Consider the following 22,825-nt stretch of genomic DNA (forward strand, 5'->3'; position numbering starts at 1 on the left):
GATGGAGAAATTAATGTTCGGAGATAAATTAAGTAATTTAAAATATTTTCAGAAAAAGCTAAATGAACGAGATTATACTTAATTTAATACATATAAAAATGTAAATAAAAAGGGTATAAAGCAAAACTTATCATCTTTTAATAGAGTTACCTGCCTCCACTCGCCTTTTACTCGTCCCTTTCACTTTCATTCTTTCAGTCTACTTGTGTAATGTATAGACAATTAATCTAATGGACACGAAAAATCCAAATAAAAAGGGTTAGAGATAATTCATTTTAGTGTAAATTAAATGCAAGCAAAGCATTTGTGTTAAAAATTTATGTTGGTCGACTACAACTATTGGCCATTAATGTAAAGTTATGCGTCCCATCACTGCAGTTAAGATTTAGTTGGATTTCTTCCTCGGCAGGGCATTGCTTTGTGGCCCATCCACCCACTGGGTTCAACGAATTCCATACCAACCACTTCCAACTGCGAGTGACAGTCGATAAATAACTTTTTGCACTTCGACCTAATCAAGTTTTAAGGTAAAAACACTAGGAACAATTGAAATGGTTTCCAGACAACGAAGTGCTGCAGAGAAGCTATATCCCGCCTTCGCTGTTTGCAAAATTTAGCCTGTATCTTACATTGAAGAAAGAGAAATTTGGGGAAAAAAAAATTAAATCAGAAGAATCGTGTTGGGCAACCAGAGGATATGATCGTCAACCTAGAATTTTTTAACGTGAATCCGAGCTCCGTATTTGATCCAGATTCCATCATCGCTCCAAGAAAGAGCAATGTCTGTAGCACCTTCTTCAATAATATCTTTGCAAAAGCAGTGATTAAAAAAAAAAAAAAGTGCAAAAGTACCTAGAACTTAATTTTATGCAGCTCGAGATCATAAAATGGAATCAGTAAGGCTGTCTTTTGTTGTCTCAACTAGCAACAAAGGCAATTTAGATGAATAAGTATGATAAAGAAGTTGAAATGCAATCAAACTTCATATCATAAAATAAGGAGACAAACATGTCCGTAGAAATTAGCCTCTTGAATGTCATGTATGAGAGAGAGTTTTAAAACTGAATGGATGGAAGAAAGTTTTGCACTGGCAATCAGCACCATTGCGATAATTGTAAGACATCAATAAAAGAGTCACTTCACACCAATTGATATAGATAACCATGTCAGTCTCAAGGCTGAAAGAATGATAAATACATTGAAGGACTCCATTTTGGTTTCCACTTATGATTTTCAACCATATAAATTACCGTCACTAGAATAAGAAATAACATTTCAATATACCTTGTAACCATGGCATCCATTTTGGTTTCCATGCTCAATTTGTATTGTTCCTTTCAGGCCAACAACTGGCCAGAGCATCTAAAGTTACCAAACAATAAGAATAAACAATGAGCACAAAAAATGTTTGAAATAGATTTTAACTTCACCACATGCCTTTGGAGATCTACTGGAGACAACCATTTCGAAAACAGCAGAGCATCATTCTCCAGTTGACTGAGACAAGGAAATTATAAATACTCATATTTAGTATTCCCTTTTTTGTCAGAAAGACTTTCTCAAGCAATCAAATATCATTCTGGAGATGAATTACAAGTTGCATGATATGCTATCGTGTGGAGGTAAAGTTTCGTCCACTTGAGAGGTTGTGGCTGATACTGAGACAACTTCACATCCATGGAGCTTCCCACAGAGGCAAGAGAGATCACATTCAGAATTCAAGTATGGCTAACATAGTGTGCAAAAAGAAACCTATTGTTTCTAAAACTTAAACCTCACTCTTTTGCTCATTGATAGATAAAACTGTAACCCATCAAAATAAATGCCCACCCTCACAACTTTAAGTGAGTTTATTGCTTTAAGTAAGTATGTGATTATGTGGTTTCTGAGGTGATAAGTTAAGCAAGTAAGAAGATATCTGGCAGCAAGTAACCAGTGAAAAAGAAAAAGCTATGTCATGGACATAGAATTCCACTTCACATATACCCAGAGCTGTATGCACCTAAGTGGAGTTCTGAGAGGTGATTCGGCAATGTACTAGCTGGAGACTTTTGCATGGGGTGGCCATTAGGTTTGATAAAAAGCAAGATTAGCTTAGTAAGAATAGGAGAATGCGGTATCTTAAAATAACCTGAACTACAATTTAGTAACCATGGAATTTAGAGAATTTCCTGACTACCATCCTCAATCCAGCAATGAAATGCACTCACATATCCAAAATAAAACCTCCCAGCCAAAAATGAATATACATTTGTCATCTCAACCTACAATATGAAAGGATTTAAGATAAATATGAAAAGAACAGAAAAAATCGTATTATATATACAAGTATTGAAGAAATTTCTTGGACTTTTAAGATGTGCAGCAACATAATAATAAAAGAGGAATAAGAAATACACTTTCTACTTAATAAGTGAAAAGAAGCACGCACTCTGACCGTGTACTTTCATATCGTAGAGGTTTGCTTTCTCACCTCATGGTCAACAAGACACAGTCATGAGTCAATATACAGCTTAAATTGTATTTCAACTAGATATTTTTGGTAAACATTAATTCATGCTTTTCAAGATTTTGATTACCTTAGTCTCTGTTCTGTTCATCTTCCTTATATCTGGTATTCAGAGGAATTTCAGCAAACCTATTTGGGAAATAGTCTTTTAGCCTTATGTAAATATCATTTTACTCCCACTAAGCGCTGCGTCTACCAATTACCCCCATATACATATTGTCAAATATCAATTACCATTACTAGGCATAAAACCTACCAACAACACCCAAACACCTATTGCAAAATATCAATTACTGATAGGAACCTGGTGGTCGCAGCTGTGCCCAGACGTGCTTCTTCCTTTGCAGTCCCAGTGAATGAGGGATTCCAAGCAGTAGCCGAGTTGCGTATGAAAGTTTTTATGATTTTCTATTTAATGTAACAGTGAATTTTGTAATAAACAGAGCAAGAAATTCAATAATCTAAATGGAGTATTTCATTGAAAGTAGAGTGTGCATAACATTGCATATTTGCTATAACCAACACAAAACAATCAGCACTCCTAAGCCTAATACATAAAATCCATCGTCGACGCATCAATATTCAAACAAACTATTACAAACTGTAAAAGCAGTAAATCAACAAAAACCCAACTCCCACCAGCTTTCGAGAGGCTGGGGCTCTCCTCTACTCCCTATCTTCTTTCTCTCCAAAATTATCTTCCATCCTTCCCAGCTTCCTATTTCTGGTTTCCTCACTGTCGCATACCCAATCCTCTGTTGCCAGCTCAGCATCCAGTGTTATCACAGTCTCCATTTTCCCCAGCATATCTCTAAAATTCTGTTGCATGTCTGATGTCCTTTCCACCACTGGAAGGCTGCCACCTGGAGCTCCCTTGGTCTGCATACTAATATTGTTATTAGCATTCTCGCCAGCAGCTTTTGGATTGCTGCCTTCTATTCTCATAACTTGTTCTCTGCCATTGCTATCACTGGTGTCCTCTGTCAGCTTCACCATTTGCACCATTGGTTTCATTCTTCTTCCACTTCTCTTCTTCTTTACGTAGACCCGAGCTCTAACATTACCCTGCCCATCCAGCGGCACCTTATCCTCAAGGTGCAAATGTGGAAAAGTTTGAGTAAGGTTCTTGTATAATTCCCATGAGTTTTCATGTTCCTGCAAATTATGCCATTTGACCAACAACTCTAAGTCTCCCAGCTGTGAATAACGGAAGTCCAGAATTTCTTCGGGTTGTGCTTCCAATTCACTGTCTTCGTTCAAGCAGTCGGGGAGTGGTGAGCTGGGTACCGTAGGCCCAAACGTTTTTTCAGTTGCGAAATGTGAAAAACTGGATGGATCTTCGCAGTTGCAGGAAGTTTCAACTTATATGCCACTTGGCCGACTCTCTCCTCTATTTCAAAAGGTCCGTAAAAGCGGGGGCTTAGCTTCTCATTTGGTCTCGAAGCTAAGGAATGGAACCTGTAAGGCTGTAATTTCAAGAACACTTGGTCTCCTACTCCCAATTCCACATCGCGTCTGCTTCGGTCGGACACTTTCTTCATCCTCTGCTGCGCATGATGCAGATTGGTTTTCAGCCTATCTAAAACCACATTTCGCTGCTTGATCATCACCTCCACTTCCTCGACTTTAGTCGGTTCTTCCGCGAATCTCAGGAGGGGTGGCGGATCGCGTCCATATACTGCTTTAAAGGGTGTCATTCCTGCTGAGGAATTATAGGTCGTGTTGAACCAATATTCCGCCCACAGCAGCCAGTTTGGCCAAGTTCGCTGCTGTTCGAAACAGAAGCATCTCAGATACGTTTCTAGACTGCGGTTCACAACTTCGGTTTGTCCGTCCGTCTGAGGGTGGTAGGCTGAGCTAAACCGAAGCACTGTTCCAGAGAGTTTGAAAAGCTCAGACCAAAAACCACTCAAGAAAATGTGATCCCTATCCGAAACAATTGTTCGGGGAAAACCATGAAGCCTGACGACCTCTCTAATGAATATTCCTGCGATGTCCTTCGCCGTGTACGGATGACGAACAGCGATGAAATGTCCGTACTTGGATAAACGGTCTACGACCACCAATATAGTATCGAATCCCTTCGCTTTTGGCAATCCCGCAATGAAATCCATCGACAAGTCTTCCCAGATTTTGGAAGGGATAGGGAGAGGTTGCAGAAGACCTGTTGGCGTGGTTGCCTCGTATTTGACCCGTTGGCACACCTCACACTCGGCCACAAACCGTCTGACATCGTTTTTCATTCCCTCCCAGTAGAGGATAGACGCTATTTTCTTGTATGTGCAGAAGAAACCAGAATGTCCACCAGCAGGAGAAGAATAGAACTCATTTAAAAATAGTTGGACTAACCTGGAGCTTCTCGATATCACAATTCGCCCTTTGTACATCAAGCTGCCCTTTTTCATTTCATAACCTGCAGGTGCGTCAGTGTGCTTGAGAAGATCCTGTATAATTTGCTTGAGTGTCTCGTCCATCATGACCTCTTCTTGAATCGTGTCCAGGCCAATCGGAACGGCAAATGAAAGAATTTTCAGCTCCCTGTCTCCAGTGGGTTTCCTTGACAAGGCATCAGCAGCTTTGTTTTCGCATCCGAGTCTGTATACGATATCAAAGTCGTACCCTAACATTTTCACCAACCACTTCTGTTGTTCGTGGCTCGTTGCTTTCTGCTCCGTTAAGAATTTGAGGCTGCGTTGATCAGTCCTCACTTGGAAATGGCGTCCTAGCAGATAGTGGTGCCATTTTTGCAGAGCCAAGACGATGGCCATGAGTTCTTTTTCGTAGATTGACTTCTCTCTGTTTCTGGGCGATAATACTTTACTCAGGTAAGCGATCGGCCTCCCAGCTTGCATGAGGACAGCTTTCAACCCGAAACCTGAGGCGTCGGTTTCGACTATGAATTCTTTCGTAAAATCAGGCAGTGCCAACACCGGGACAGTCACCATGGATTCCTTAAGAGCTTCGAATGCGGCCTGCGCTTCCTCGTTCCACTTGAAAGAATTTTTCTTTAACAGGTTGGTTAAAGGCGCTGCGATTTTTCCGTAGCCACGCACGAACCTCCGATAATATCCCGTGAGACCAAGAAAGCCTCTCAGGTCTCGCAGGTCACGCGGTGCAGGCCAGTTTTGCATGTCTTCTATCTTTCGAGGATCCGCTTCCACTCCCTTCATTGAAACAATATGGCCTAAGTAATCAATCCTTTCCCTGCCAAACTGACACTTTTTTTTGTTAACTACCAGTCTGTGTTCTCTTAACAGCTCCATCACCATACGCAGATGTCGCAAGTGGTCCTCAACTCCCTTACTGTAAACCAGAATATCGTCAAAGAACACAAGCACAAACCTCCTTAGGAAGGGCCGAAATATGTCGTTCATCAAACTCTGGAATGTTGCTGGTGCATTTGACAATCCGAATGGCATGACCAGAAATTCGTAGTGCTCGTCATGTGTTCAGAAAGCTGTCTTTTCTACATCGGCTTCACTGATCCTGATCTGGTGGTACCCCGAACGAAGATCCAATTTACTGAAAATTCCAGCCCCCTCCAATTCATCGAGAAGCTCGTCTATTGCTGGGATCAGAAATTTATCCGGGATCGTTACTCGATTTAAAGCCCTATAATCCACGCAAAATCTCCAACTTCCGTCTTTCTTTCTCACTAGCAGAACCGGGCTGGAAAATGGACTGATGCTGGTTCGAATGATTCTTGCCGACAACATTTCTCTGACTATTCGCTCCACTTCATTTTTCTGAAAGTGCGGATATCGGTAGGGTCTTAAGTTTGGGGGCTGGGCTCCTTCCACTAACCGAATGGCGTGGTCTCGATCCCTTTTCAGAGGTAAACCGTGGGGCTCCGTAAATAAGTCTTCAAATTCCCTTAGTAACGGAACCAATTCAACATGCGTACCCTCTTCATCCTCTTCGTTCATTTCCCTTTCTGCGTCTGTGCTCAGAAACATTCCCTCATTCCCCTGAGCTAATAACTTCAGCATCGTATCTACTGACGATTCTAACCTAGACAGTGAAACATCTCCCTTCAGTTCCACCTTCTGCCCATTCCATGTGAAACGCATTGTTTGCCTTCCCCAATTAGTCTTCACTTCTCCGAGTCGCTTCAGCCAATCAATGCCAAGAATCACATCTATTCCTCCTAGTTTGAAGGGTAAGAAATCTTGTATTATTTTTATTCCCTGGATGATTAACTCAACTCCTCGGCATTTTCCTACTCCCGTGACCTTCCTACTATCCCCGAGTACTACCGCAAAAGCCGTCGGTTGGACGGGGATTTGTAGCTTGTGAACTATTCGATCAGAGATGAAATTATGTGTCGCTCCACTGTCGAGTAAAATCAGTACCTGATTACCTTCAATAGTTCCAATAAATTTCATCGTTTTAGGAGAATCGAGTCCCACCACCGAGCTGGAGTTTAGGCTTGCTTCTAGCTCCTTATCTTCGGCTTCGCTCTCCTTCTCCTCTTCTTCTTCGTTCTCTACGTCTTCCTGTTCACAGGCGATCATAATGCGTAGCTGTCGGTATCGGCACCGGTGTTCGGGAGTATATTTCTCGTCACATCTAAAACATAGGCCTCTCTCGATTTTTGAGCGATACTCCTCGTCGGTCAGTCTCCGATAACTGTTGTCTTTCCGTTGAACTGAGGATGAGGCGACAGAAGGATTCGGAGCTCTCGTCGAAGACATCGCGTTCGTGTATGGGAACGCATTCTCGGAACGGCTTTGACCAAATGGTCGCAAGTTTAAGCCTGGGCGAGTTGGTCCTGTTGTATGGGTGGAAGTTGGGCTGGCTGTCGGGCGGGTGGGCGGCGCATTTGGGCCATGGCCTGGTTGAATGTTGGGTCGATAATATGAGAGCTGAGATGGGCCGCCGAAATGCATGGGCTGATTTACGTTATGGGGGGCTGGATTTCGAATTGAGCCTGTGGTTGCTGGGTCTTCGGGTAGGGCCATTCGGGTCGGGTACCCATTTTGTTCTCAATCAGCGCATTCTTTCTTTCGATCTCCTGCGCCCTCTCCATGGTTTCTTCCAACGTCGTCGGGCGAAACAGGCGCACCTCTTCTCTGAGTTCGTTCGGGAGTCCATTCATGAAGATGACTGTCAACGTACTCTCAGACAGCTCGTCGACTTCCGCCGACAGCAGCTCAAAACGACACCGGTACTCGTAGACAGAGTCTGACAGACGGATAGCGAACAACTCTTCTTGCGCCGTCCATTCATCGTCCGTTCTGAACCTTTTGAGAGTTGCGATTCTAAATTCCTCCCATCCCAAGAATGGCTGTCTTCTTTTCCTCCACCTGAACCAGTGGAAAGCTGCCCCTTCCATGCAAACACCCACCGCCGTCAACCTTTCTCTTTCTGATATTCTGTTGACGTCGAAATATCGTTTCACTTTCTCCAACCATTCCAAGGCTTGTTCTCCAGTGAATAACGGTAAGTCCAGTCGGCGGAACTGAACGTCCCGTCGAGTCCCTCCGCCGCAGTCAACTCCTCTCTGTCCAATCTCGGACGTTTCCTCACCTCTTTCTTCTTCCTCCACCCTCAGTGGTGGGTTGCGGATAGGAGTCGGTTCCTTCTCGGTTGGTGTTGTGTTATTGTGGTTTATAACCGGGGTCGTGGATGGTCCAGGATCCGTCGACGTTTTCCCTTTGTCGTTTTCATCCTTCCCGATCATGACCTCCTTGAGGTCCCGGAGATATCCTTTCATGACTTCCATGCCGTTTTCCAGTCCTTCCAATCTCACTTGTGAGTCGCTTAGTTTCTCTCTCACTTCCTGGTCCATGCCCTCCAGTCGGCCACCCATTCTCATTAACCTTTCACGGACGTCCAACATCTCCTTTTCAAGCCCCTCAATCCGACTCTCCATCCTGGTCGTGCTCTGATACCAGTTGATAGGAACCTGGTAGTCGCAGCTGTGCCCAGACGTGCTTCTTCCTTTGCAGTCCCAGTGAATGAGGGATTCCAAGCAGTAGCCGAGTTGCGTATGAAAGTTTTTATGATTTTCTATTTAATGTAACAGTGAATTTTGTAATAAACAGAGCAAGAAATTCAATAATCTAAATGGAGTATTTCATTGAAAGTAGAGTGTGCATAACATTGCATATTTGCTATAACCAACACAAAACAATCAGCACTCCTAAGCTTAATACATAAAATCCATCGTCGACGCATCAATATTCAAACAAACTATTACAAACTGTAAAAGCAGTAAATCAACAAAAACCCAACTCCCACCAGCTTTCGAGAGGCTGGGGCTATCCTCTACTCCCTATCTTCTTTCTCTCCAAAATTATCTTCCATCCTTCCCAGCTTCCTATTTCTGGTTTCCTCACTGTCGCATACCCAATCCTCTGTTGCCAGCTCAGCATCCAGTGCTATCACAGTCTCCATTTTCCCCAGCATATCTCTAAAGTTCTGCTGCATGTCTGATGTCCTTTCCACCACTGGAAGGCTGCCACCTGGAGCTCCCTTGGTCTGCATACTAATATTGTTATTAGCATTCTCGCCAGCAGCTTTTGGATTGTTGCCTTCTATTCCCATAACTTGTTCTCTGCCATTGCTATCACTGGTGTCCTCTGTCAGCTTCACCGTTTGCACCATTGGTTTCATTCTTCTTCCACTTCTCTTCTTCTTTACGTAGACCCGAGCTCTAACAATTACCCCCTCCTTTGTTGAACAGTATCTGTAGGCATGATTTGTCCAATTGATATGATCGCACTAACAGAGCAAAATACACCTTTTGACATATTTATCTTCACAATTTCATGCTAAACACAACATTAATCAATTCATATTCCAAAATTCATATTTCAAATGTATAACACAATTTAAAATATAAATATTTAAAAATCAACACCAAACTCTAAGATAAATCCATTTAGTATTTCATACTAAGCCCTAAACCCATTTACAAGAAGTTTTAGCTTGAAAAAACTCATTTACAGCAAGTTTTATCTGAAATATTTCTGCCTTGAGACAATTCATGGGTTGAATATGATTGTGTTTGCAACCAAATCTCATTTATAAATAGGGGTAAAATTGTTCTACCCTATTTCACTCGCAATAAATGTATAATCCCTATAGTGTTGGCTAAAATCATATAAACCCTTTAAAGTGGTTAATTTAATTAATTATTCCAAAAAATTTGTTTTATATATTAAATAAAAAAAATCTGGACCTTTTTTTTGGGCCCTAGGGCCAATGTCTTAAGCCAGTATTGGATCATGCAATGCACTTGTAACGTCACAGATGCTGCACAGGATAGCAGTAATGTTACTGGCACTGGCACCATTACCATTGTTGTGTAAGGCATCGGTAATTTTAACTGTACGGTTATTAAGGATAGCGGCAGTGTTACTGGCACTGGTTATCCTGGTCCTCATGGCATCTTTAAGGTCACTGTGCTCCGTTATGGCACCGGTAAAGTTACAGATCACATACATACTAACAATAACATAACGCAATAAATGAAAAAATAAAAGATAAACCTCCACATTGTGTTACCAAACTAGTAATAGAGTACAATAAAAAAGAGAAGAAACCTGAAATTGTCTAGCACGAACCACCGCAACGCCAAGACACGAACCTTCATTAATACTACGATCAAGTCGTTGATTTCCCCAGACGGCCTCCAAACCACCGAAATGCTTACGCGCAATTTCAACTGCACTTTTCGCGAATTCCTTGTTTAACAATTTCAATTCACATTAATAAATTAATTAATTAGTGAAAGAAAAGAACAAATGAGTGAAAGATTGGATAATTAGTGTACCTCAGAGGGGCTCCAAATGAATTTGACGGAAACGATATCAGAAATCTCGGACAGCCGCGGATAGTACTGCGTTTTGACGAAGATTCCGGCGCCGAGAATCGCGATTTGTAAAATTGTCATGTTAACGGAATTTGTCCCAGCTAGGAGATCTAGAACGGAATTGTACACCGGCGTCAGAAAATGAGAGCAAGAGTACCTATTATTTTAATAGAAAAGTATTTCAAACATTGTTTTTTATATTTTAAATTATTTTATTTTATAAACACGTCTCATAATTAAATGTTATTTCATTCCACGTTCAAATTATCTAATTATTTATATTGAAGATAAATACATATAATTTAATTATATAAAATATATGTGAATTACGGCCTGATTTTATTTAGAATAAAAATATTAAGTTTCTTTTACTAGAAAAAGGCTATTCGGTTTCTTGTTGAGTTATATGATAATACTTTTAATAAAAATTAGTCAAGATATTTTGAAAAATAAATTGTGGAATACAGTCTAAAAAATAATGTTAAATAAAAAAAGATAAAATTTTGCAAAATTCTTAATATGAAAACAGAAATTCAATTTCAAACACTTTGTTATAAATTACTTTGGAGTCATTCTCTCCCCCATATTCTCTGGCAATAATTTCTTGAAAGCAGCAATGAAAGCCTATGCTGACCAGGAAGCTTCAACAGAACTTCTTCAGGTTTCATAAATTTCACAAACAAGCGCGATTCCATTCAAACCCTCACACATTTACAATCTCTTCTTCAATATCCTGTTTAAGAAGCTAATTGATGCAACATCGAACAAGCAAGCAACCAGATCGAACCATATTCAGAAAAATCACATAATTATCCTCACAATCATGTAACGCTGCAACTGAAAGTTACAACAAGTGCAAAATTTTCTCATTTTCTTTATAGGATGTACAATGAAAAATGATTCTTTATGATGAAATCTACAACAACAATTATTTCATATCTAATGCACCAATATATCTGAAAAAATCTTACTGAATGAGTCGGAATACAAAGTTAGAACTGTGGAGGTCAGTATAGTTGCCGTCTGTTTCTAGTGCTGGTAAGTATATAGTTTCCCTTGGCTCCTCAGTTACTCCACTCTGCGTAGCATACTCCATTGCCATCTCATAATCCACCTGCAAATTTATTGAAAAGCAGATTTGTACACACAAAATTTAGATATAACTTTATCACACCAGATTCCTGGACATCAAAAGTGTTTCGAATTGAAGCACAGCTTGAAACTTGAACTCACCTTTTCAACATGTTGAGCAAGCATTTGTGTGAGAGTCTCTTTCGTAACTGTTCGAGAGTATACCTTTTTAAGTAGATCTGTGTCTTGTTCCTCATAACGCTGTTTCTTTGATGCTTGGAATTGTGACATTTCTTTCAAAACATTGTATATAGCACCTGCAGCATCAGGTATATACCTGCCAGTTGACAGAAATTTTATCATATGTTGTACAAACAGAAAGAAAAATTTGTTATTAAGCCTATGACTGGGCATGGCAAACAGACAGCAATTGAAGTTACTTGCTCAAGTTACGTTTTCTCTCCTGCTGCTCCCGAGCCTGAATTTTCCTCACTATTTTCGATTTTAGCTGGTTGCAGCACTGCTGAATGGCAGTCTGGAGAGAAAATGGTACGGTCAGCATACTTATTAAATCAATAGAAGAGGTTTAATTAAAATGGAATATGCTCCACCTTGACAGCAGCAGCTATCTCACTGATATCGTCCCCAATATACTCCTTCCCAGTCCCCTTGAAGGGGATTTTTGTACTAACAATACTCACAAAGACACCAATTTTGTCTTGTGTTTGGTTGATCTTGTAATTGGTCCAACTGAAAAAAGGAATAAAAAGATGTTAAATTTATACTTTTGTATCCTAGCACCAAAACTAAGAGTTAAAAAGTCTGAATCGAGCCTCCCAACCCAAGCCCGTCATCTGAGATAGAAAAAGGAAACAATATATTCCTAATATTCTGATATATAAAAAGGAAGCAATATATTCCTAATATTCTTACTTTATTCTCTTAAGAGCAGTTCTAGTGACAACATCGCCACCTTGTTCAAACAGAAGAGGAATCCTGTTTGCGAAACGAAAAATATTCAAACCCTGCAATTTATATGGGAATACCACATTTTAAATCACTGGCAGAGAGCAGTAAATAAAATTCTGATTAGCTCTTTACTATATCAATCTAATGATCAAGAGTTAGAGCATGGTTAAGAATGAGATGGAAATTTGGCCGCTTCTTTTTTTAATTTCATTATCAAAAACAACAATTTTTACTTTAAATGGCACCCAAAGTGTCCACACACTCCAAGCTTTTCCTTCTCTCTTCTGCAACTTCTGGTTTTCTTTTTCTATTACTCATGCAATCAGGAAGCCTAGATCTACTACCCAATATTTTTCATTCACCAATATAGTCTACTGATACTTCTTTCCTAAAAATAATTCCATTCTTTTACTGTTGAGGTTCTCTAGCATGGTGTCTCTCCTTATTACTCTCAGGCAGCTATCACACATGTATGATAAATACCAAGGAGTAACTAGAGAAGTACTTACCTGCTTAACATCTTTTCCACCAAGACTAACACCAGCTTCCACAATGAACGGATGTCCCTCAAAAACTTGAGCACTATATTTATCATTTAGACAAAGAAGAGAAGTTTAGGAATGAATATTCATGCATAACAGATAAATATGAAATTGAAGCTTCAATTTCAATTCTTTCAATTTAAGTATCAATTATTATCCTAAAACAATATATGACAAGTAGATTTAACTAAATGGGATTTCAGATCACAACCTGCCTGAATAAGTAGCAACCAAGTCTGGATTCAGCTCCTTTATAATTCCTAGACGGAGATTGTATTCCCCCGCAGGACTAAGACACTGAAAACAGTTTCTTAGTAACATGCCAATTATGGAGTGAAAAGCAGAAAAAAGCTAACAAACAATAAGGAAGTCTGACAATCAAGTCAGAAAAACTTAATAATACAATGAAAGATGATAGGTAGCTTACATCACCACTAGGGTCATCAAATTTAGCTTGACGAAACAACTGATTGATGCGTACTATTTGCTCAGAAGTTAGGGACTTAACAGCCATTTTTGGGCTAAACCCTGGACCCATTTCACCTATGAGAAGGAATTATAACGGTAGACATAAGTTTACTATGGAAAGACTAATGCAATAAATATCAAGCAAATGTATATTTTTGAGTTCATCAAGAACTACTAGCAAAGATTTTTTGTTTTTGGCACAACCTCAAGAGTAATACAATTTCGAGCCAAGTGCAATTAGTAAGCCAATCTTCCTAAAAAATGTACATTATAAAGCTACATTATAAACTAAATTAATGAAAAAATGAATAATGATAAAATTTAATTTTAACTTGCATCACAAAGAGACAAGATAATCACAGATTTTTACCAATTAATCTTTCAGCAAGGGATTTCCCTATATTTACAAATTCATGCTGAAGAAACTGCAGGAGATTCTGTTTCGAAGTTTCTGCAATGAGGCGTTTGATCAGAAGTAAATCAACTGAAGATGGATGGTGCTTGGTCTCTACAGGGACTGGAGGCATCGCATCTGTTCTCCGTGAAAATCTAATGGTGATGTTTTGTTTGCTGCACAATAATGGAAACAAGAGATTGAATATACAGATCTTCTTCAGACCTATTGGCGTGTGTGCACACGTGCAAGAGAAAGAGAGAGAGAGAGAAATAACATACTCAGAAACATCTTGATCTGGCACATATTTGAATAGAAATTCAGCATACGGGGTGATAACAGCCATTTGTCGCATGTAATGCAATATCTTAGACTGTGTATATAGGAAATAAAAAAAATACTACCAGTTAGCTAGGCTAGATAATTTTTGTTGGCATGATGACAGTGAATCACAGAACATAAAAGAGCTAAAGAATGCAATAATTAACAATACAAGAAATGATATATACATACTCGGTAAGTTGTCCAATTTCCCTCAATAATCAGTTGAACTTCAGCTCCATGCCACCTATACTTGTTGTCCCGTTTTTCATGCTTATGAATATTAGGAATATTCCTGAAATCATTCTTAAGAAGCATCATCATGATAAAATCCAGAACCAAGTACTTTCTCAGCAATTTAGAAGGTTGTGTATGTAAAGTACCAGATATAAAAACTTGTAAATTTACATACATAATACAGCACCAAAAATTTGCTAATACAAAATATATAGATATTTCACCCAGTAAGAACTTAAATATCCAAATACTGCTAGTTTTTCAAGAGTCATACCTACGTATATCTATGTCCAGCTTGCAATATGAAACAAAATCTTGGCCCTTCATTGATGATGAGATCACTATTGGCAGACCTGTACTCATCTTGGACCAAATTAATGCCTGTGAAAACAAAGGAGGGATAAATCATTGTGCTATTGCTACCTGAGCTACAAAGTGGAGAAGCATGGAACCACATTCAAGATTATTCTTGCAGTGAGGCCGTTATTGCAACAGCAATTACATTTTGTAGTACAATTCCCTTATACAACATCTATCTACAAACTCTTCATATAAAATAGACTAATGAAGCAATCATAGAAATAGTAGCCACTGGCATGATTGGCACTAAATATTGATTTGACAGCATTTCAGGAACTTCTCAAGTTAACCCTTATAGTTAGTCTTCCTGACGGTGCAATTTTTATTAACCGTTACATCCTTGGGTGATGTGTAAAAGCGACATCAATATTTAAACTCTATGAAACAAATGAATGCAGCATAAACTACAGCCCAGCACAGGGAGAAGAAGTTTGAATTCAGTATTGAAAGCGACAGTGAATGCATGTGAAACCAAATTTTGTGTGTATGAGCTGATAATTCTTATTAAATAGATGTAAAAACCAAGCCTGTTGAAAAAAAAAAAAAATTACCATCTTTGCACCAAGACCAAACTTCCCTCGTGTCTGCTTCAAGCCATACTTTGTCCCAGACAAAACTGCATTCATAATTAACTTAAGATCAAGCTTTAAAATTTTCAGTTCCAAATATTTTGAATTAAACAAAAACTTCAGCTAGCAAGCAATTCTTATACCTCGACCAAACATATTTGGGATATCATCATGCGGCATTCCTCTTCCATTATCCTACAACAGAAATACAATTATGATCATGGGGCTAATACGTAAAAGGAAAATTTTGAAATTTATCAGAAAATAAACTGATCAAACTGAAAGAAACTAAGACAACGACCAAAAAGACAATATGTAGCAGAAGAATGTTGTGATGGAAAGTAAATCATACCTTGCATGTAACCCTGAAAATTGAAGTCTCACCACGTCCCTTCATGGCCTTGGTAGATGCAGTTTCTTGAACTTTCTTCCCAAAAGCAGCATTCATAGCATCTCGTTCTTTTTTAAGAAACTCTTTACGTAATCGTTTCTGCTTGGCATGTAATAGAACACAATGAAATGAATTATAGAAAGCAATAGAGAGTTTGTATTATGTTTTTAATTCCATTAATGCAAGAACTTCAATTGCAAGTAAAAACATACATGTATTAGTAAGCAAAATTGAAAAAAAGTCACAGATTAAACCATGTGACACTTAAGAATGGAAATTAATCCACAAGAAACCAACTACTACAAAGTACTAATAGAGCTTGATACAAGCTTTTCAAAAACATGTAAATGAAATCAAACACAAAAAAAACATGATGTAGAAATGCACGAACCTCACGGGACTTGGCTGTCTCATAATCTTCATATAGTGCTTCATCAACACGCTCATGATTAGAAAGACCAATCATGGCATAATACTGGGCTTTTCCTATTTCCTCGCTACAAGAACCAAGTAAATTAAGTTTTGCTATAAAAAAATTGCACGCATCCGCATTTTATACAACTGTTAAGAAGAGAGTAATAAGATGGTAGGCACCACATGTCTTCCATTCATAATAACAAAATTCAAGTAGGTTTTCATATTTTACATTTACAATTGATGGAAACTCACATTGTAACTTCTATGACAGGAAGCTCAGATATTGACTCCGCCGAATCAAGTGAATTTTCAACAAGCTCTCTCACAGTAGTGTAAAGGGATTTTCCAGGCTGACAGTTAATTCACCAAAACAGTGTCATACAACCAAATAACACATTACTTGAAAACATTTCATCACTTTTTTCAACAATTTCTAATCCTAAATTTACTACCAAACTGCTTTTCACTGACATCCTAAACTGAGTAAACTGCTATATCCGGATGCATGCTTATTACACTTAGCAGGGTACTGATGTCTGAAAAGCGTCAAATTCACCCAAAATCTACAAATATTTACTTAAACAAATTTAACTATTATATATATCAAAAACTCTTAGTTGATCTAACATGCACCCCACAGCTAAGATATTCCACACAATCACTTCAAAATCAATTTAGTTATACTATCCAGTATTTTAAGATGATTGATCAGTAATTATTTCAGAAAATCGGATGCTCATATCCTTCAAATTCTACCATAAACATTAGACTGAGCAAAAGAAAACAAAATGCATACAAACTTTACTGGGAAGAATATAGTAAAAATCAGATAAACAAACTGACATTATCAAATCCAGCAATGTTCTTGTTGTCTGCAAAGAACTCAGCTGGAGATTCTGCACAAACCGAAAAACCATCACCTCAGCTTTCAGAGTTTAAGATTTTGCAAAACTGAGAAAACGACATTTTATTTCAAATTTACTCAAATTACAATCGTATCCAAAAATTTTCAGTAAAAGGAATTAAGGCTAAATTTCACAAATGAATTTGGGAGAAAAGGATTCGTTACTTTGCTGGAGAGCGCTATACTCTAAGGGATCTCTCCGGTTCTTTGATTTGGATTTCTTCGGTTTCTCGTCATCGGACATTTCAAAGTCTTGACGAGCGACGAGAAAAAAAATTCTGATACACGGAATTTGACGAGAAAATTTTGTTGATTCTTGATTTTAGGGTTTATGTGAGTATAATTGATGGGAATGGGGTTAACGAAGACCGGGTTTGACCATCGTATTTACAGATTTACCCATAAACCTATAGTTGACTTGATCCTTTTACCCCCCTGACTTTCTTTCATGCCATTCATACATGGACTATTTTAGCATGACTTTCTTTTACCCCTTTTTGTATTAAGATTTAAGACTGCCATTGGCGTGCTGCTGTTGTACCAAACTAATTGCTTTTTTGCATTGGACTTGTAGGACAATGTGCGTTGAATATAATTTGGTCTCACCAATGGTATAAACTAAGAGGTGAACTCACCGACGATGATAAAAGGAAATCGATGTTGTTAGTGACCATATTTGATTTTTAAAATACTGAATAAGACCAAATTGAAAAGAGACAATTAATGACGAGAATGAACCAAAAATAATAATTAAAAAAATAAAAATAATGGAATGAAAAGAGAAAATATATAGTGTAAGGTGAAAAGTATATAATAAAAATGTTTGTAAAAAGAATCTTTCTACTTTTTCATAAAACGAATTTTACCACCGGATAGATGGAAAATTGATGGATTTGTTTATAAATTGACTTGCGTAATTATTTGATACAAACTTTAAGAGAATCATATTTCAAAAACTAGTTATTGAGATGAGAGAGTCTAAGACTATATAAATCTCATACTAATTGTCTATATTTTTTAATATAAGATTCAAATCTCATACCTTACACTTAAGATCATAACATTATTCAAAGAGAGAATATGTAAATTATAGTGTTAAAAAATGATTTGAAATCCACTTAAAATTCATTCAGCTCATTCTTTAATACTACTCTACTGATGATATATATGTACATGGATGGTTAATACTGACTACTTGAATTAACTTTTAAACGAGAGTATTAAAAATCGAAGGATTGTGATTACTTGTTATTGATAGGTAAAAGTAATTTACTTTACGTCAAAAGATTTATTCCCACCTAAAGTTTAATATATCTTCAAATTCTCATTCATTAAATTTTCAAATTTTAAATATTTTCTTTTTCGTTAAATTTTGCTTATGTTATTTGGGGTAAAAATGTTATTTTGAAATTTTATTTAAAAAAATTATCTTATTTTTCATCTTAGTTTTGAAAACTACAAATTTCTTCCCTAACTTAATTTTAAAAAATTATTTTTTCATCTCCGTCATATAAGGTTTTAATATTTTAAGGTTAATAACTGTTTTTCTCAAAGCTTAAAATATTACATTTACATTTTAAAAAAATTACTCTCTCTTTTTAGTGACTATTCTTTTTGATGATTCATCTCAATGCATTGTCTTTTTTTAAAAAATATATAAATTTTAATAGCATTTCCATAAAAAAAAATAAAAAAATAAAAAAATGAAAATAAAAGTTGGAATGATATCCGCTATCCCTTTGATCAAACCACATTAAATATGAATACATTAAAGTTGAAATATTTTTAGGATATTAATATTTCATAAAATATTTTACATAGGTAGGGGAATTGACTAGAAGGCCCGGCCCATGGGCCGAAAAATGTTAAGAAATATTTTATGAATTCTAGTTGCATATGGATAAGAAATACTAGTTGGGTGTTTCGTAAACTATTAATTGATATTCTAAATTTTTCTTCTCTAACCCGTTGACCAACTTAATTAAATAATTAATCCAAATTATTTAATAATTTAACATCAATTTTGCGTGCAAGATTAGATGAAAATGTTGAACTAACAATGAACTAAAATTTCATCTCAAAAAAATATATAAACCCACATGAATCCTTTGTTTCTTCGCTCAAAGAATCAATAGAATTTACAGTAACCTTGTTGATTTAAGCACTTTTTTCTTTTACAAATGGCTTCTTGCAAATCCTTCATCTTGGCTTTGTTCATTGCCTTGTCACTCTTGAACATCCATGGCACCTTGGCAGGTCGTAGCCTTCTACAATTGCCGAATTTTCCGACATTGCCACAACCATCGATTCCCACAATTCCAGTTGGTTTGCCCTCAATGCCGGGCCTCCCCACCATTCCTAGCTTCCCTATGGTCAATTTGCCACCACTTCCCACCATTCCTTCTTTCCCTAGCATTCCGACCACCATCCCCTTCTTCTCTCCTCCTCCCTCCACCAAAAGTCCTTAAAAATTGGAAACTTCATCATTATTTGACCATATATATGATGCTTTTAAGTGTTCTATTTTTTATGATGCAGTGTGCTAGTATGTAATACACATTTGTATGTTTAATTTCAATACCCTTCGAGGTTTTGAAGTTTGAATTATATTTTATGTATTTAATGTAATGATTTGTGAGTTAGTATGAATTTTAATATTTAAATTACAGTTTGTATTACTATTTTAATTCAATCCTTCAATAAAAATTCAAAAAATATCAATAATAAATAACATAATAATAATGAAAATAATATCGCTATATTAAAAATGTCTTTTAAAAGAAAAACTAAAAGACATCTAATAACGGTCTTCTTTTAATCTAAATAATTGATTTAATTTTTAAACAAAGTAAAAACATATTAGCCCTATAAAATATTGTTTATGTTAATTTTCTCATATAATAAAGAATTTTAACTCCTATTGATGCGACTTTTTTGTGACTAATTGATGTATAAAATTCCCCAACACAAGTGTTCATCTCGATATAGTTTTCATATTATAAATAGTTAAACTTATCATTACGACAATTATTACATAAAAACTTAAATTGACTAAAGAACAATTGTTCTTGTCTTTAGAACGATCATTCCATTGTGTCTAGAGCAATAAAAAAAAGGTTATTTCTTGTCAAAATTTCTCAAACTAAACCATTTCATTCCGTTGTCTATGGCTCGTAACATGTTATATACTCCTTTTTCCTAACACGTTAGGAAAATTCAATAAAATCATCTCTCAATTGGAATTTCAACACATTAATATACAATTTTTTCATGTAAGACCGCATGTATTATACCATAACTGAATCAAAATCCATCAAAGTAGTCATCTAGATGAAAATTCAAGATCTCATACTTACTTGATCACCTAGCCTAAAGATTTTGATATTGAATCTCCGTGATACCACAATTTATTGTTAGAATTGAACTCTAGACATTGGAAAAGTTTAATATGAACGGTTTGTAAAAGTTCAGAAGTGTAAACATGATAGGTGTCCTGCAATATGTGCCCCCCCTTTTATAGAATTTAGATAAGATAACTATTGGAACAAATGTTTGCTTTAGTGGAACAGTCGAAGTCACTTAAATCATACATGATGTGGAATGTTAACTGATTTGTCCACTTGACATATATTGAGCGGGCATCGAACAACCATTCGATTGCTTGCTTGTTTCCTAATTCCTTAACTTAACCTCATTTTATTATATTTCCTCGTATCAACAAAATCTCAAACTTAAATGAAATGGCTAAATTAACTTAGCTACAGGCATTACAACCAATAACAAATAATATGACTTTTTGAAAGAGATTTCTTTAGTGTTTCTCCTCTTCTCCATTATCTCTTAGATAGCCTTTCATATATATAGGATTACCAAGAAAAAAATTCATTTAAATTAAAATGATCGGAGAATTTTAATCTAAATAAGATTTTAGTAATTTATTTTTATTTTAATTGAACTTAAAAAAATTCATAATATTAAAAACATCTCGATTAAGAATGTGTAGATAACTTCATGTTGTTGTTACAAGTGTTGAATAGAAGAATATTTATGAAAGATTATGAACAAATCCCTTGTTGGGTGGATGAGTTCTCCCTACCTCAAGCTGACAAATTTACCTTACTCCATTATTTTGGTTATTAGATAGTAAAGATACAAAGTTTATCTTTTAGTTGTTAGATAGCATCTAGTCGCTAGTCTTGATCTTAGACTTTTGAGGAAACGTGCAACCTATAGAAATTTCATAGCTAGACAGTACTGTATAACAAACCAAATTTAAATTAAATGGGAAAAAAAAAATTAACCCATATAATATAATTAAGCCCCTCATCTCACACAAAATTTCTTCAACAGTTAAAATATTATTAGAAATCGACGAAGAAGGTTGGACTAGGGATGACAACGAAGAGACACAGGTTCAATGTCTTACTCCTTGTCTTCATTTTTATAGGAGATATCGATCTTCGTTCTTGACCTAAGGATAATAAAGATTCTCTATCTCCTCCTCATGAGAAAAAATCTCTTCTCCATCCTCTCTTTGTCTACGTACTCATGGAAAAAAATTATTTTCTATATCTTTTAAGCATAAAATAAATATATTAAACAATAAAATTAATAACAATTAAGACCAACCCACTATTTTAAATATCACAAATAAGATATATTAATCACATTAATATGTACAATATAAATAGAAATAAATTTGAAAAATATAAATAATATAATATTATAAAGATATGTTAGTATTTTAAATAATAAAATTAATATAAAAAGGGCGAGGGTGGGAATAGGGACAAGCAGGGTGAGATAGGGAAGAGACACATATATTTCTATCTTCGACTTATCTCTAATTGCGAGAATATTTTTCGTTATCATCCTCATTCTCTTTCTCATTTCTATAAGAGAATCTTTCATTCGTTAGGGTTGGGGCACCTAAATGTAAGTTGAAATTGCCATTTCTAAGTTGAACAATGCATAAAATAGACAAATTATTGGAATAAGCTTTGATGAATTTGGTTGGTTTAGATGATTTTTTGTTGATAATGTTCTGATTTTGATTATAACTCTTAATGAAATGGTTTCTTTTTTAATATATAATTAGTAATAAATAAGTACAGTAGATTATGTGCGCAGAATTACTTCTTGAATAACGTAGAATTAGAATTTTCTTTAATATTGCATCAAACTAATATTTCTAATTTGTGATTTAAAAACTAATTTTCAAAAACTAAAATAAGATCGATTTTTGATTTATATTTAATAATATTTTTAATATTTCAAAACTTGTTTGATATAATATTTTAAAAAAAACTATTTTTAAATTAATAACCATGGAAAACTATGGAAAGTGCTTATAATCATTTGAAAAAAACTTATTTTTCAAAGAAAAATAAATTGAAATGCGTTTGATCGAAGATATTATATAATTATTGTCCTCATAATTTATATTTTATCATTATCATTAAAATTCTTTAAGTAATAAAAATTTTGATAACTTGTTATTGTAAAACTGATGTAAAAAATAATAGATGAGATACTGTCATTATTAATTTTATCTATTAAAAAATTATTAAAATAATCTAAATTTGGTTATTTTTTTGCTTTGACTTATTAATTTTTTGAACAAAAATGTCCTCATTGTTGATCAAAATAATGATAAACCTTAAACTTCTATTGTGACTATTTTACCTTGCTCATATAATTTTTAAGAAAAAAATATTGTTATTTTCAATTAAAATTACATGCCACTCAAATCCACCACCATTGCCCACACCGACCATCATCCACCGACGTCCACACAACCATCACTTTTCCAGGACATGTTGTTTGCATAACAGTGTCCCATCGTCGACAGCTT

General features: G+C 36.0%; 3 protein-coding genes across 13 annotated transcripts in view; 1 reads left to right on the forward strand and 2 right to left on the reverse strand.

Moving 5' to 3' along the window:
* Nucleotides 1–10,553, reverse strand: LOC123199293. 10 transcript variants are annotated; one of them, XR_006498318.1, is made up of 5 exons: nt 10,290–10,527; nt 10,060–10,200; nt 1,595–1,683; nt 1,285–1,497; nt 1–227 (listed from the first exon to the last, which is right to left on the reverse strand). XR_006498318.1 is itself a non-coding variant. In XM_044614230.1 (4 exons), exons 1-4 carry the CDS (start codon nt 10,407–10,409, stop codon nt 1,448–1,450), a joined length of 381 nt encoding a protein of 126 aa, XP_044470165.1. In that variant the 5' UTR covers nt 10,410–10,553; the 3' UTR covers nt 1,127–1,447. The 10 variants fall into 10 exon arrangements, 7 of the variants coding, with proteins under 7 accessions (XP_044470198.1, XP_044470165.1, XP_044470146.1 ...); XM_044614230.1 differs by lacking the exon at nt 1–227 and having other exon boundaries at nt 1,127–1,497; nt 10,060–10,181; nt 10,290–10,553; XM_044614211.1 differs by lacking the exon at nt 1–227 and having other exon boundaries at nt 1,127–1,497.
* The window catches only part of LOC123199278 (linoleate 13S-lipoxygenase 2-1, chloroplastic-like), a 21,021-nt gene continuing 7,127 nt past the window's right edge, over nt 8,932–22,825 (forward strand). Inside the window, exons 1-2 of the mRNA XM_044614181.1 lie at nt 8,932–9,154; nt 14,238–14,242. Coding sequence (XP_044470116.1) covers nt 8,940–9,154; nt 14,238–14,242 — 220 coding nt within the window. The 5' untranslated portion in view covers nt 8,932–8,939. The remainder of the gene's footprint in view (nt 9,155–14,237; nt 14,243–22,825) is intronic.
* On the reverse strand, nt 11,120–17,370 carry LOC123199284 (DNA topoisomerase 6 subunit B). 2 transcript variants are annotated; one of them, XM_044614192.1, is made up of 19 exons: nt 17,137–17,344; nt 16,911–16,963; nt 16,320–16,417; nt 16,042–16,147; nt 15,612–15,749; nt 15,403–15,454; nt 15,242–15,306; nt 14,605–14,711; nt 14,286–14,388; nt 14,054–14,145; nt 13,749–13,948; nt 13,338–13,453; nt 13,122–13,207; nt 12,878–12,950; nt 12,333–12,424; nt 12,011–12,149; nt 11,840–11,934; nt 11,562–11,736; nt 11,120–11,442 (listed from the first exon to the last, which is right to left on the reverse strand). In XM_044614192.1, the coding sequence occupies exons 1-19, from the start codon at nt 17,213–17,215 to the stop codon at nt 11,296–11,298; spliced, it is 2,016 nt and encodes a 671-aa protein (XP_044470127.1). In that variant the 5' UTR covers nt 17,216–17,344; the 3' UTR covers nt 11,120–11,295. The 2 variants fall into 2 exon arrangements, 1 of the variants encoding a protein (XP_044470127.1); XR_006498317.1 differs by having other exon boundaries at nt 11,239–11,442; nt 11,853–11,934; nt 17,137–17,370.

The sequence above is a fragment of the Mangifera indica genome, chromosome 2, assembly GCF_011075055.1.
Source record: "Mangifera indica cultivar Alphonso chromosome 2, CATAS_Mindica_2.1, whole genome shotgun sequence".
Taxonomy (NCBI): domain Eukaryota; kingdom Viridiplantae; phylum Streptophyta; class Magnoliopsida; order Sapindales; family Anacardiaceae; genus Mangifera; species Mangifera indica.